The sequence below is a fragment of the Bos indicus x Bos taurus genome, chromosome 26, assembly GCF_003369695.1.
Source record: "Bos indicus x Bos taurus breed Angus x Brahman F1 hybrid chromosome 26, Bos_hybrid_MaternalHap_v2.0, whole genome shotgun sequence".
In the NCBI taxonomy this organism is placed as follows: Eukaryota; Metazoa; Chordata; class Mammalia; order Artiodactyla; family Bovidae; genus Bos; species Bos indicus x Bos taurus.
Genome location: NC_040101.1, coordinates 32,800,828 through 32,813,531, shown reverse-complemented (window position 1 = coordinate 32,813,531; position 12,704 = coordinate 32,800,828). Strand labels below are relative to the sequence as shown.

Here is a 12,704-nt window from a genome sequence, read left to right as displayed (position 1 = left end):
ATTTCCCAGGTTGCATCGGGACGAGTTCGGGGGCGGGGCTTCGGAACTCCTGCGCTTGCGCCTGTGGTCAAGGATGGGCGGGCGGTGGGTCCGGGTCTGCAGGCTGGACCTGTGGGCGGCGGGCCATGGTTGATTGGATTGAGCCGGGCCGGTAGACGCCGAGCTGGAGGGGGTGGCAGTGAGCGGCGGCGGAGGCTGCGGAGTTCGACTTGGCTGATTGAAGAATCGGCCGGCGGCAGGTAAGAGCGAAGCTGCGGCCTTTTCTGCCCAGTCCTGTCGCTTTTTATAGGGTCGGGCCCTGTTCCCGGGCCTTGTGAGCCCGAGTTCCTGCTTTGCACGGCCGTGCCATCGAACCGGACGGAGCGCACCCTCCGGGCAGCCCTGAGGCGTGGAGCTGGAAGGTCAGCCCAGCCAACTCGCCCATTTCACAGATTTGGAAATTCATCCCCAAGGATAGGATTCTAATTGTACCGTATCTCTAAGATAGTTCAAGATAGAGACCGAACAGGTACTCAAGTTAATTTTTACTTTCAGTCTTTCATTCTTTGACCATGCCAGCCTTATTGAGAAATTAAACGTTTCGTCAGTTTCTGTAACTGCAGCCTCCAATCTTGCGGAAGCGTGCTAGTCTGGAAGGAAAGTCTGTGCATGAATTAGTGTTGCTCTTACTGATGATTGACACTTGCTGCTTCAGACTGTAAATACCCTCAAAACAGCATCTTTGTTCAAATGAGTTATGTCGACTCTGTTTCCTCTGCCCTTTGGTGTCTTTGGAATCTATGTGTTTACTCCCACCCCTAATAGCCCCCATGTCCAGTTTCCCCTTGGGAAAGAGTTGGTGACTGAGAGTCTTGGGGAGAGGAGAGTGGTGTGACCTGCACTCCCCTCTGATCTGGTGGCACGTGTCACTGTGTTGCTAGCACTGAGGGATCAGAGTGTTCAAGGCTTGTGTTGGGGGTGATGCTGCTGCTGCTAAGTCGATTCAGTTGTGTCCGACTTTGTGCCACCCCAGAGACAGCAGCCTAGCAGGCTCCCCCATCCGTGGGATTCTCCAGGCAAGAACACTGGAGTGGGTTGCCACTTCCTTCTCCCATGCAGAAAAGTGAAAAGTGAAAGTGAAGTCGCTCAGTTATGTCCGACTCTTAGCGACCCCATGGACTGCAGCCTACCAGGCTCCTCTGTCCATGGGAGTTTCCAGGCAAGAGTACTGGAGTGGGTTGCCATTGCCTTCTCTGTTTGGGGTGATAGGGAAACTCTATTTCCTGCCCTGTTCACTTCCATCACCACCCCTCACCCCCAACACACAGTTTTTTGAGCTCTGCTTTATCTCAGTTTCCTGAGATGAAAACTTCTTATGTTCAGTTGTGGTCCCATGGACTACATATTTATTCCCTGGCGTTCCCATACCCCCCCAAACCTCACTAAGTAAAATAAGGGAAGGGGGCCTTGGTCTCAGACTTCTTTTACATAATCTGGTCTTAAGCTCTGTACCTACAAGTTTTCAGCTTACATGTTTGTGTTGATTACTGGTTGGATAGTTTTCTAGAATGACTTCTACCTCTGAAGTGCAATGATTCCACCAGTGGTTTTCATTTCTCTCTGTATTGATCATGAAGAATGTAGCAGCTGACACTTATTTCGTGTTATCACGTTGGCAGGAGTGTCCTTGCTATTATTTGTAGGACAGATGGACATCTGACCAGCCTTTCCACTTCGGCATCCCTCCAGTTCGTTCATTCAACAAGTATTTATTGAGTACGTCCATGATCCAGGTATTGGTGCTAAGCACTTTATAAACATTTCATTTGTATCTTACCAACTGTATATATAGTCATAAAGTGGGTAGAGCAGAAAGGTGCCTTAGTATTTAATCCTACTCTCTCATTAATGGGAACACAAGAAAACTGAGTCCCAACAGAATTTGGTGATTTGCCCAAGGTCACAGATCTACTTCAGGGCAGAATTGAATCCTAAGTAGTCAAGTTGTGGGGCAGCTGAGAGTTGATAAGTCTGGTCTTTGAGGCATTTCCTGTAGAGTTCAGTAATTCCAGAAGTACCTGAGACAATCTAAAAAGTGGAGAATCAGAAAATGAAGGTTTTTTTCCTTCTAAACAGGAGAGATGGTATATAATTTTTGTTTATTACAGATGAGGCACACATCTTATTTGCCTGCTGTTGCTGTTAAAACTATTTTAGTAAATAGAAAACTCTCCATTAGCTTTAGTAAGGGAATGAATGATGGTGTGGATAACCTAAGTCACTTGGATTTGTTTTGGGGTAAAATGTTTCATTCCACTGTTACATTAGATTGTAGCTGTACACTATTTGAAAATTCATGCTTCGAGCCAAATCAGGATTCCACACAATAGGAGTCCAAGTCAAAGGAGGTAGGAAGTTTGAGCTTTTCCTTTTTCTCTTTTCTGCACTGTCCCTTTGTTCTCTAAGCCTCTCGGAGATGATGGAAATGGCCAACTTACTTTATCCTGCTACAGAAGTAGGTCCCTACTGAATTGTCTGTCTTCTCCTTGCTGGTCTTATCTGCTGGCTTTGTTTTTGCCTTAAGTCTTCAGAGGGCTTATGGAAGGAGGTAATTAAGTTTTCTTTGAAAGGCCTCTTGTGGGGATGTCAGGGTGTAAGGAGAGTACCTTGCTCCAGTTACTGAAATGACACCATCCCTACAGTGGAGCAGCCTCCTCCAGTTTCTGCTGGGCTTTGAGCTGCCTGTTAAATAAGTCAGTGGAGTTGCAGAGGACAAAGTAGCCATAGGGGAAAATCAGATAATTTCCTCTCTGATAAGACCTTTTATCTGCAGAATTGATGAGAATATCATCAAAGTGATCTGTATGTTCTGTTCTGGGCATTGCCTGGGTAGCTGACCTCCCGTGGCTGTTAGTTGAGGTAAAAATCACATGGAGGAGGTTAAGGCACTTTCAGAGGAGCCGTGCACAGCGCTAAAGAGCTGGACAGGCTGGTTGGGACACCTGGGGCCAGGGCAGCAGCTGCAGAGAAAGCTCTCAAGTGTCCAGCTAGAACAGAGCAAGGGAAACTCATTACGCAGAGGGCGGGCCCTGTGGTCTTCTTCCGCCGTCCTCCATACCGCCATGTCTCCTGCTTGGTGGTGATCTGCTCAGGACCCGTTGTTTTGTTCATGCTTGGAGTGGGACTGGGACTAGAATTGGAGACAGAGCATCTTATGTCATGCAAGGGGGAGGTGAGCTGTCCCCACAGGAGACACGGACTCTCATGCCGCCAGGCCGGTAATGGCAGTAGGACGGATAAGTGTCTTTTGCCTGGATAGCACCAGGGAAGATCTAGGTGCAGGATTCGCATGGTGTGAACTCACTCCCTCACTGCTGTTCCTGGTGAAGACGGTTGTTAGGAGGTAGGGGCTTCCCTCGTGGCTCAGACGGTAAAGAATCCGCTTGCAATGCAGGAGACCTGGGTTCAATCCCTGGATTGGGAAGATCCCTTGGAGGAGAGCATGGCAACCCACCCCAGTATTCTTGCCTGGAGAATCCCCATGGACAGAGGAGCTTGGCGGGTTACAGTCCATGGGGTCGCAAAGAGTCAGACACAGCTGAGCAGCTAAGCACAGCACAGGGCAGGCAGGAGACCCCGGACACCTCTGCTACAGTGGCCAGGCCCACAGGGCCACGCGGATAGCTTTGTGCACATTGGTTGGGCTCTACCCAGTGGTCTGTCCACATAGACAATTCCAGAGACCCTGCTTGAGCTTGGAGCTGCCTCCCTATTTCCCAGCTGGTGACTGGCCCGGCGGGCCTCAGCCTTAGGTCTCCGCCTCTAAGCTGCCCAGTGGTGGGGCAGGGAGGGACAGGACCCAGGCTGGCCCCTCACGGTGCTGTGCTCTCCTAGGAGCCATGCGGGGCCAGTGGAGCCTACTGCTGGGCCCTGCCCGCCTTTGCCTGCGCCTGCTTCTGCTCCTGGGCTACAGGCGCCGCTGCCCACCTCTGCTCCGCGGCCTGGTGCAGCGCTGGCGCTACGGCAAGGTCTGCCTGCGCTCCCTGCTCTACAACTCCTTCGGGGGCAGTGACACCGCCGTGGACGCTGCCTTTGAGCCTATCTACTGGCTGGTGGACAACGTGATCCGCTGGTGTGGGGTGGTGAGTGATGCCCGGGGGCAGGAAAAGGGTTGTTTGGGGAGCGCATGTGTCTGGCAAACTTACCCTGGGTCAGGACCCACACTGGCCTCCTACCCTTGGGAAGCTCCTGAGTCTTCTCTGGGCATTGCTGCGCTCTCTCATGGCATCCTCCTGACCTCCCCGGTGTTGGCAGGTGTTCGTGGTGCTGGTGATCGTGCTGACCAGCTCCATCGTGGCCATCGCCTACCTGTGTGTCCTGCCCCTCATCCTCCAAACCTACTCCGTGCCCCGGCTCTGCTGGCATTTCTTCTATAGTCACTGGAATCTGATTCTCATCGTCTTCCATTACTACCAGGCTATCACCACCCCACCTGGATACCCACCCCAGGTGGGTACCCCCCTCCAGGGGCATGGGGGTGGAAGAGAACTTCAGGCCATGGGAGCCAGTCCCAGGAATGGGGGGGAGAGTCCCTTGGTGTTTCTGAGGTACGAGACTGGTGCTGCCGCAGTCGTCACGTTGCTTTTCTCCCTCTGCACAGGGCAGGAATGATATGACAACAGTCTCCATCTGTAAGAAGTGCATTAACCCCAAGCCAGCCCGAACACACCACTGCAGCATCTGCAATAGGTGGGTCTCTGGGAACCCCAGCCATGGCCCTTTTGCTGTAGCCCCAGGGCAAAACCTAGACCTGGCATTTGCCTGGACATTCATGGGGTACCCTGTCATGTGCCAGGCCACATGTCCTGAGGACATGGGCCCCAGGATGGCCTGTGAGTTATGCGTTATCACCGCTTGGGGAAAGTGAGGTTCAGAGAGAGGGGTCAAGGTAGGCAAGAGACCCGAGTTACCTTGTCCAGTGTCTTGTAGCCAGTGAAGCAGGGTTTGAAGCAAGGCCTGGCTGTCCTCAAAGTCTGTGCCCTTTCCGCCTCAGCAGGATGCTGGTCCTTGTAGGAAAGGATTGGCACTGACATCTCGAGAACCTTGGCCACCGTAACAGAGCCTGTGTCCCTCCCTCACAGGTGTGTGCTGAAGATGGATCATCACTGCCGTATCCTTTTGCTATCTCCTCTGCCTGAAACCTCCTCCTTTAGCTCCAGAGCACTGCACAGGTTTAAGGGCCACAGACCTAAGGCTTCTAGCTTCACCCTGCAGAGAACACTGGGCTCAGGAGAAGTTAGTAGAAGAGCAGTTGTGGGGACCAATCATCTCCTGGGAATAATGTGCTGTCTGGGACGGATCTTCTGGGAGCAAGGCCTCTCTCCCTAACAGCTCTTTCTCTCGTAGACTTTCATGCTAACATCCATCGGATGGAAAGAGAGGTCTTGTTCAGTGGGTTGTCCAGTGGGGGTCCAGATAGAACCATCGGTCCCTTTCTGCTGTCCCACACAGATGTCTGGTAAACCTGTTTGTCTGAATATTGGCAGACACATTTTACTAAAGGGTTTCGGCTTTCATGATCTCCTGGTGGGACTCGTGAGGGCTTTGAAAAGCTTTAACACTTTCCCCTCAACTTCAGGGAAGTCCCATATTTTCCTGCCTTTGGTGATGGAATCCTTGGGCTTGGATGATATTGTTAGGAACCACAGAGAAACCAGAGAAGCCAGGACACCCCCTGAAGTTGTGTGTTTGGTCTTGTCCTTAATCCTTTCCCCACCAGCCTGGCTAAACAACTGTGTGGGCCACTATAACCATCGGTACTTCTTCTCTTTCTGCTTTTTCATGACCCTGGGCTGTGTCTACTGCAGCTATGGAAGCTGGGACCTTTTCCGGGAGGCTTATGCTGCCATCGAGGTGAGCCCATAGTTAGGAAAAGAGCAGCTCAGTAGAGAGCACTTTGGGGTGTGGAATTTGTCCCTAAGAAGGGGCTGGTAGCACCCCCCTCTCCTAGAGGCTTGAGAGTGTAACCAGCACTGTTTTCCATCCCCTTAGAAAATGAAACAGCTCGACAAGAACAAACTACAGGCGGTTGCCAACCAGGTGGGCTCTCCCCACCCCACTGCCTCCTGCTGCTCAGGCCAGGGGTATAGAGGTGCTGAGGCAACTGGGGCCCACCTGTTAGTCGAGTTGTAGAGACTGGGCTCAGGCCAGTCGAGACTGGATCGGGGTGTTCTGGGGGCTGCTTGCCCCCAGACCAAGTGGCCTGGGGACCAGCTGGGAGTCCCTGGTATGTGAGTTTTTGGCTCTCTATCCCATTTCACCTTCTTTGGGCTGAGCAAGGGCTCTGCCTTGGTGATGGCCTGAGCAGTACAGAGTCCATGTTAGTCTGTGTAATGGGGTTCCAGGGGACAGAGGTCGGGCTGGGCCAGTCTGATGATCCTTTGCTCCTGGTCTGTCTGCATCTCCATCAGGATCCCCAGGCCTTTTAGGACTCCTTGTTTTGAGCAGATTGTCGGCTTGAGATTTGCCTCTGCTGCCATTTTGGTCCTTAGTGGGGCTCCCTGTTCTCCCCCTCCAGTCATTCTATTCTGGGTGTGATCTGGTCCCCTCTCTAGGGGATTACAGCCGCACAGTTCTGACTGGGAAGTGGAGTGGCTTCCCCTGGAGCCCCGTTTGTGTTGTCACAGCTAAAGGCCCAGGGTTGGTCCCTCCTGTGCTTTACTATCCTGTCCAGACCCGCTCTGCCCAGTGTATGTCCACATGACGATGCCACTGGCTTGGTCCACCCATCTGGCTGCTGCCCTGACTCCTCTGTGGCTGAACCCCCTATCTTCTCCCCCTGGGCCTGGATCACTTCCCTGCCTGCAGGTGCTGGGTTCTGGTGGAGACCAGCAGAGTCAAGGAGCCAGACTGTGCTGTTTTTTTTCTAGACTTACCATCAGACCCCACCACCCACCTTCTCCTTCCGAGAAAGAGTGACTCACAAGAGTCTTGTCTACCTCTGGTTCCTGTGCAGGTATCTTAACTCTCATTTGTGACAGTTGAAGGGAGGGGCAGCTTCAGAAAGCCTTTTACAGTGCCCACACAGGCAGGAACCCCTCCCTGTATGAACTGTTGCTGTTCTTAGCCTCACTTAGGTTGGCCAAGAGTAGAGCTTAATTTTCTTCAGCATTTTGGGGGAGGGAACACGAAGGACTTGGCACTGAGGGTTTGGTATGTGCGAAGGGAAGTTCAACTCCTTTTAAGAGCAGATGCATTTTGTAGAGGAGGAAAACTGCAGATGTGAGGGGGTGAGGTGATCTGTTGCGTGATACGCAAGTAGAGATGGTAGAGCTGGAGTCTGAGGTGCCGTTTTATTTTGATCCTTGGTGCTGTTAGTCCCCTTTTCTTGTCGCCCAAGCATGGGTATTTTAGGAAATGCATGACATTTTCATTAGTAATAGACTTATTTCCCCATTATCCTTGCCACATAATGTATTCTTGGCCCATATAGATGGTTTTTCATGGATGCTGTTTTTATCAGTAGATGCAGTGAAGTAAAAGTTCACTTAGGAGCCATCAGCTGGGAGAGAAGGCAGAGGTCCCTCACCAGTCACTGTTGCTCAGCGCAGTTTCAGACCTACTTATGGCCTCTAACCCTCTCCATGCTACCCCCCAATCTTTGCCCTTCTTTTCTCAGTTCTGTGGCACTTGCCCTGGGTGCCCTAACCATATGGCACGCTGTGCTCATCAGTCGAGGTGAGACTAGCATCGAAAGGCACATCAACAAGAAGGAGCGCCAGCGGCTGCAGGCCAAGGGCAGAGTGAGTGGGGCTGGTTTTGGGGTGCTGGGGCGAGTGGTAACCAAACCTGCTGTTCTGTAGAGTTGGTTTTTCTCCCATGGTCAGGGCCAACTAGGGCAGGCCTGAAGCCCGGAAGTTGCCTAGCTAATTTAGGCTCAAAATTGGTTTAAGGAAGAGAGTTCTTAGAAACGTTTTTCTTTGCTCTAGGTTTTTAGGAATCATTACAACTATGGTTGCTTGGACAACTGGAAGGTATTCCTGGGTGTGGACACAGGAAGGTAAAGTAAAACATCTAGATCAGCGCTGTCTGTTGCACTTGCTGTGTTGAGAAGAACATCCTACACCTGTGTTGCCTGACATTAGCCACTAGTCACATATGGCTTCTGAGTGCTCGAAACGTGCCTCATATGTTAGTGGATTGAATTTTAATTTCATTTTCACCAATTTAATTAGGCACACGTGGCCAGTGGCTACTATATTGGTACAGTAGCAGATGACTACAGTAGAGTCCTGAAAGCTGTTCTCAGGAAGGGAGCTCTCATTTGTATGGCAGTGTTGGATTTCAAGCAGATAACTTGTGGGACTGAAGTTACTTGTGACAGAGATCTAAGACAATAAATGAAGCTAGCTCCCTCAGCCCAAGAGACAAAGGTAAATCGTTTTTTAGATTGCAGCTACCGAGGCAATAGTAAGTAGGTGACCACTGAGTACCTGCCCTCCCTTTTCCTGTCCTCATTATTGCTGCCTGTCACTGTGCTCGCAGTGCCCATTAGAAGTTAGCTCAAAACCTCTAAAGGCCTTCAAGGCACCAGAGTGAAAAGTGTATTTCTTGGACTAAATTGGAACTTCTGTTACTTTTGTGATGAATGCCAAGGTAGCTTCAGACTGCCTTGAGCTATCTTTGCTGAGGCTTGAGGATCAGGGAGGAAGACTAGGAAGGCCTGGATCTCAGGAGTATTTGTCTTCTCTTACAGGCACTGGCTTACTCGGGTGTTGTTACCTTCCAGTCACTTGCCCCATGGGAACGGAATGAGCTGGGATCCCCCGCCCTGGGTGACTGCTCACTCAGCCTCTGTGATGGCAGTGTGAGCGTGTAAGCTGGAGTGTGTCAGCCACAACTTGAGCACCACCCTGCTTCCTGCGTTGCCTCAAGGGCCTCCAAGGATAGCTTCTTGGGATCCTTGAGCCAAAAGAGCCAGTGGGCCTGCCCCAGGGTACCATGCAGGGACAACTCAAGGACTGATCTCCTGGCTGCTGCAGAAGCAAGGCACAATGTGGAGAAATCCTAGGACTCATGTCCCTTTACTCAGGCAAACATAAGTCCAGCCCCAGACTGGAGATCAGGCAGCTAGCAACCTTGCCAGGTTGACCCCGACCTCCTCCAGGTTACAGCACTGGGGTTGGCCGCCACCTCTTCCACTTGCCGTCTGAGGAAACAGCTGAATGGTAGAGATGAGATTCTGGCTTCTCAACAGGGCAAAGATATCAGGCCTACTGCTGAGGTCACTGCCACTTCTCATGTGCTGCTGAAGGGAGCAAAAATAAAGGTATTTGATTTTGTAAAGACTGTAGCTTTTCACTCTTTGCCTTTCCGGTGGGACAGGGAAGGGGAAATCAGGGTCAGGGCCTAGTGCGCAGATGTTCTGGTCCCACCACCCGTGCCCCACTTGGAGGGGCTGGATGTCCTGAACAATTCCTATCGTTTCTGTTCTAGGTCAAGCAGTGATGCTTCTGAGGCATAAGTGCAAGAGGGAAATAACTGACAGCCCCGTTACCAAAAAATTCTTTATTCTCCAGCAGGTACACACCACCCTCCCTGGTCCTCAGGGCCACACACATCTGCATTCACCCTCAGCAGCATAGCTCCTTTTTTCTGACATATAAATGGAAGAGCCCCAAGACGAGGGATCATTCTTCAAACACAAGTAGTCTCACACGCAGTTACTTCCCAAATCCATTAGAAATCAGGATTCCTGTATTTCTTGTACAGCCATGCGGCAGAAGCCCGGCATTGTGTTGTGTCTGTGGGAAAGGCAGGCAGGGGCCAGCGGTCTCCCTGCCTGAGCAAGGCGGCTCGATGGTTAGTAACTTCAGGTTAGAATGTCAGTCAGTGTAGGCCAGGGATGGGGGGCTCAGCTGCCAGGGCTCCCCAGCAGAAACCTGTAGGCAAAAAGCATGTTGACAGCATTGGTGGTGAGGCTCACTTCAGTCCCGTCTCTCCCTGTGACCTAGAAACTCACCATTCTCCCCTGGCTGACACTGCTTCCTTACGCACCAGCCTCTTCTTGTCATCCAGGGGTTTGGCTAAGGCCCGGATCACCTGTGGTTTGTATGGCAGCAGCTGTGGAGTTAGAGGATCTCATCTTAGCTTGTTCAACCAAGGTAACCAAAAAAGCTGCTCTGACTCTACATCTAATACTCTTCCTATTCTTCACTGACTCCAGACAGTGCTGTGTGGCAGGCTGGCCGTTCTGTTTTCAAGGACTCAGGAAACCCTTGCCTATCTGTACTATATAGTGCATACCTCAGTAGCACAGCCGGATGGCCAGTCCTGCATGCTTAAGGCAGAAAGGTGGCCCTGGTTCTTCTAGGAAGTTTCCAGGCCAGAGAGGGACACCTGCGGTACTCACCACGGGGGTGGGCAGGCGAGTGAGAGCGTGCATACACTGCAGTGCAGCGATCCGGACCGCCTAGAACACAACCATAAGGAGGTGAGGGGAAACCCACGAAGGGGAGGCGTACAGGCCAAAGAGTTGTCAGGGCTCAACGCACCATGGAAGGGCTGGCACTGAGGTTCAGGAACTTGGTGATGAGGGTGTCAACGTGAAGACTCATGACCTGGGGTGCTTCCAGTAGAAGAGGCTGAAGGCAGCTGAGGGTTGAGAGCTGCACCACAGAGTCGGGGCAGGACAGGGCCTCCAGCAGCAGGGAGAGCAGCTAAGGGGTCACAGGAAGCGGGGGGTGACCACATGTTTGATAAGCCTGCTTCTCCTCCCCTTTCCAGCCCCAGCATGGGGGGGACAATGGCTTCATCCCTGCTTAGAGGCTGTGATGGCAAGGCTTACCGTGGGCAGCTCTGGCAGGAGCACAGGCTTTGGCAGCCTGTTAAGTACATGAGACAGACCCTTCAGGTAGTTTGGCTTCACATCTGCAAAAAATGGAAAAGCTAAGGGGGAAACTGGGCTCTGACAGAGCGTGGGAATTCAATTCCAATCTCTGGTGAAGCTGGGACATCAGTCTATAGATTTTTATTTTTTCTTTTTTACAAACAAAAAAAAAAAAGCCCCTCGGGCTCAGAATAGGCAAGGTACATCCATCAAAGGAAAAGAGTGGGTCAAGAATCTAGATGTTCAGCCTTCCGGTAGAGGCCATACTATGCTCTAAAGAAGCACTCGGGTCCTAAATTCTTTTAGAGACTGTGGCCTGAACAAAGGAAAGGTCTATATATTTAAGGGCCTCCCTCTAACCTCTCCTCACCTTGCGGAGCAGCATGGAAGCCCCGGACCAAAGCGGGCACGTTATCCGTGAAGAACCGCTGGCGGAACATGATCCGAACTTCAGCATGGCCAGCACGAGTTAGCACGTCAGTGCAGTCGGACATGAGCAGAGAGAAGCCATCAGCTGCTGCCGGGCCTAGTTCTGGATCACTCAGGAGGCCCATGAGCTGGAGGAAAGAGAGCTTTTGAGGTACATCAATGGGGAAGGACCTTAAATACCAAGAGGAGGACAGCAGGCATTTTGGGGAGGAAGCGGATCAAGAGCGAAGTTCCTGTTCAGATCCTAGGTTCTGCTTGCTCAGCAAAGACTTACCCGCTCTGTAAGGCAGGAACTGAGAGGATGGTATCTAAGCACTAAGGCCTTTGTGACCTGTCACCAGAGAGAGAAAAGTCAGGGCAAGATGCCCAAACCCTGAGAAGCATGCAGGGTTCAAGGGAGAGGTTTCATTTAACCAGATTAACTGCTCTAACAAACTCCTTTCCGACTCCTTACCCAGAGAAGCAGTGTGAAGGCCTGACTACGACAGGGCCCAGAGCTCAGCCCAGCCTCCACTTTGTCCACAGCCAGCTGCAGAAATTCATCCAGCTGTTGCCCTAAAAAGGAGGTAGGAAATGCTGACGCATGTGTCTGTTTTGACAACAAAGGCTGTAAATCCTTTAAATGCAGAAGCCATTAGAAAAGAACAATGTCATTTTGGCTGTGGACTTGGCCCACTTAGCTCTAGGACACCAGCATGAGCCTGGTATTCTCATAATGTTGGGGTGTTGGCATTAGAAAAGTCTACTAATAAAAAGTCTTTTTTTCGAAAAGAGCTGTCCACTTCTAATAATTACCCCTGATAGCTCCCTGTAGGGAACAGGAGGACAGAACTAGACAGAGCACTCTGGTTGAAGCCCTTATCTTCTTACATCCTATAAAAGCTTTGCCCAGCTCTGGTCTTGACTCTTGTCCCAAGGGCTGTCCCATGGGAAGCCTGATTATATTAGCAAACTCCTTTTAAAGAGAATGACGCTTCCCTGGTGGCTCAGAGGGTAAAGCATCTGCCTGCAAGATGGAAGAACTGGGTTCGATCCCTGAGGCCTGGGTTCTATCCCTGGGTCAGAAAGATCCCCTGGAGAAGGAAATGGCCACTCCAGTACTTTTGCCTGGAAAATCCCACAGACGGAGAAGCCTGGTGCAGGCTATAGTCCATGGGGTCGCAAAAAGTCGGACACGACTGAGCGACTTCACTTTCACTTCCACTTCACTTTAAAGAGAATGAGTTACTACTAAACTTCAAGATTGCATCAGAAGTTGGTTCTCCCTCCAGTACCTGCAGGGTGCTTGTTCAGGAGTCCTGCAAAGCACTTGGCGGCAGCAGTAGAGGAGAAGGGGCAGCTTTGGCAGCAGCTCAGCTCTAAAAGCTCCCCCATGAGTCGGTTCAGCTGTGGGATTTCCACCTGTAGA

At 51.4% G+C, this 12,704-nt stretch overlaps 2 protein-coding genes across 11 annotated transcripts in view; one reads left to right on the top strand and one right to left on the bottom strand.

Moving 5' to 3' along the window:
- The first annotated feature begins 44 nt into the window (after window positions 1–44).
- On the top strand, window positions 45–9,327 carry ZDHHC16 (zinc finger DHHC-type containing 16). Of its 6 annotated transcripts, none has more exons than XM_027528447.1 (12): window positions 45–239; window positions 1,683–1,772; window positions 3,874–4,121; window positions 4,294–4,488; window positions 4,640–4,728; window positions 5,121–5,149; window positions 5,759–5,892; window positions 6,031–6,078; window positions 6,909–6,994; window positions 7,658–7,781; window positions 7,968–8,038; window positions 8,735–9,327. In XM_027528447.1, exons 3-12 carry the CDS (start codon window positions 3,879–3,881, stop codon window positions 8,847–8,849), a joined length of 1,134 nt encoding a protein of 377 aa, XP_027384248.1. In that variant the 5' UTR covers window positions 45–239; window positions 1,683–1,772; window positions 3,874–3,878; the 3' UTR covers window positions 8,850–9,327. The 6 variants fall into 6 exon arrangements, with proteins under 6 accessions (XP_027384248.1, XP_027384244.1, XP_027384247.1 ...); XM_027528443.1 differs by having other exon boundaries at window positions 1,659–1,772; XM_027528446.1 differs by lacking the exon at window positions 1,683–1,772.
- A 204-nt stretch (window positions 9,328–9,531) lies between these two features.
- Window positions 9,532–12,704, bottom strand: part of MMS19 (MMS19 homolog, cytosolic iron-sulfur assembly component) — a 35,681-nt gene continuing 32,508 nt past the window's right edge. For all 5 annotated transcript variants that reach the window (XM_027528438.1, XM_027528440.1, XM_027528439.1 and 2 more), the window contains 9 exons: window positions 12,571–12,697; window positions 11,751–11,851; window positions 11,571–11,627; window positions 11,238–11,424; window positions 10,826–10,908; window positions 10,533–10,697; window positions 10,391–10,450; window positions 10,001–10,101; window positions 9,532–9,920 (listed from right to left, as the gene is read on the bottom strand). In XM_027528438.1, coding sequence (XP_027384239.1) covers window positions 9,893–9,920; window positions 10,001–10,101; window positions 10,391–10,450; window positions 10,533–10,697; window positions 10,826–10,908; window positions 11,238–11,424; window positions 11,571–11,627; window positions 11,751–11,851; window positions 12,571–12,697 — 909 coding nt within the window. In that variant the 3' untranslated portion in view covers window positions 9,532–9,892. The remainder of the gene's footprint in view (window positions 9,921–10,000; window positions 10,102–10,390; window positions 10,451–10,532; window positions 10,698–10,825; window positions 10,909–11,237; window positions 11,425–11,570; window positions 11,628–11,750; window positions 11,852–12,570; window positions 12,698–12,704) is intronic.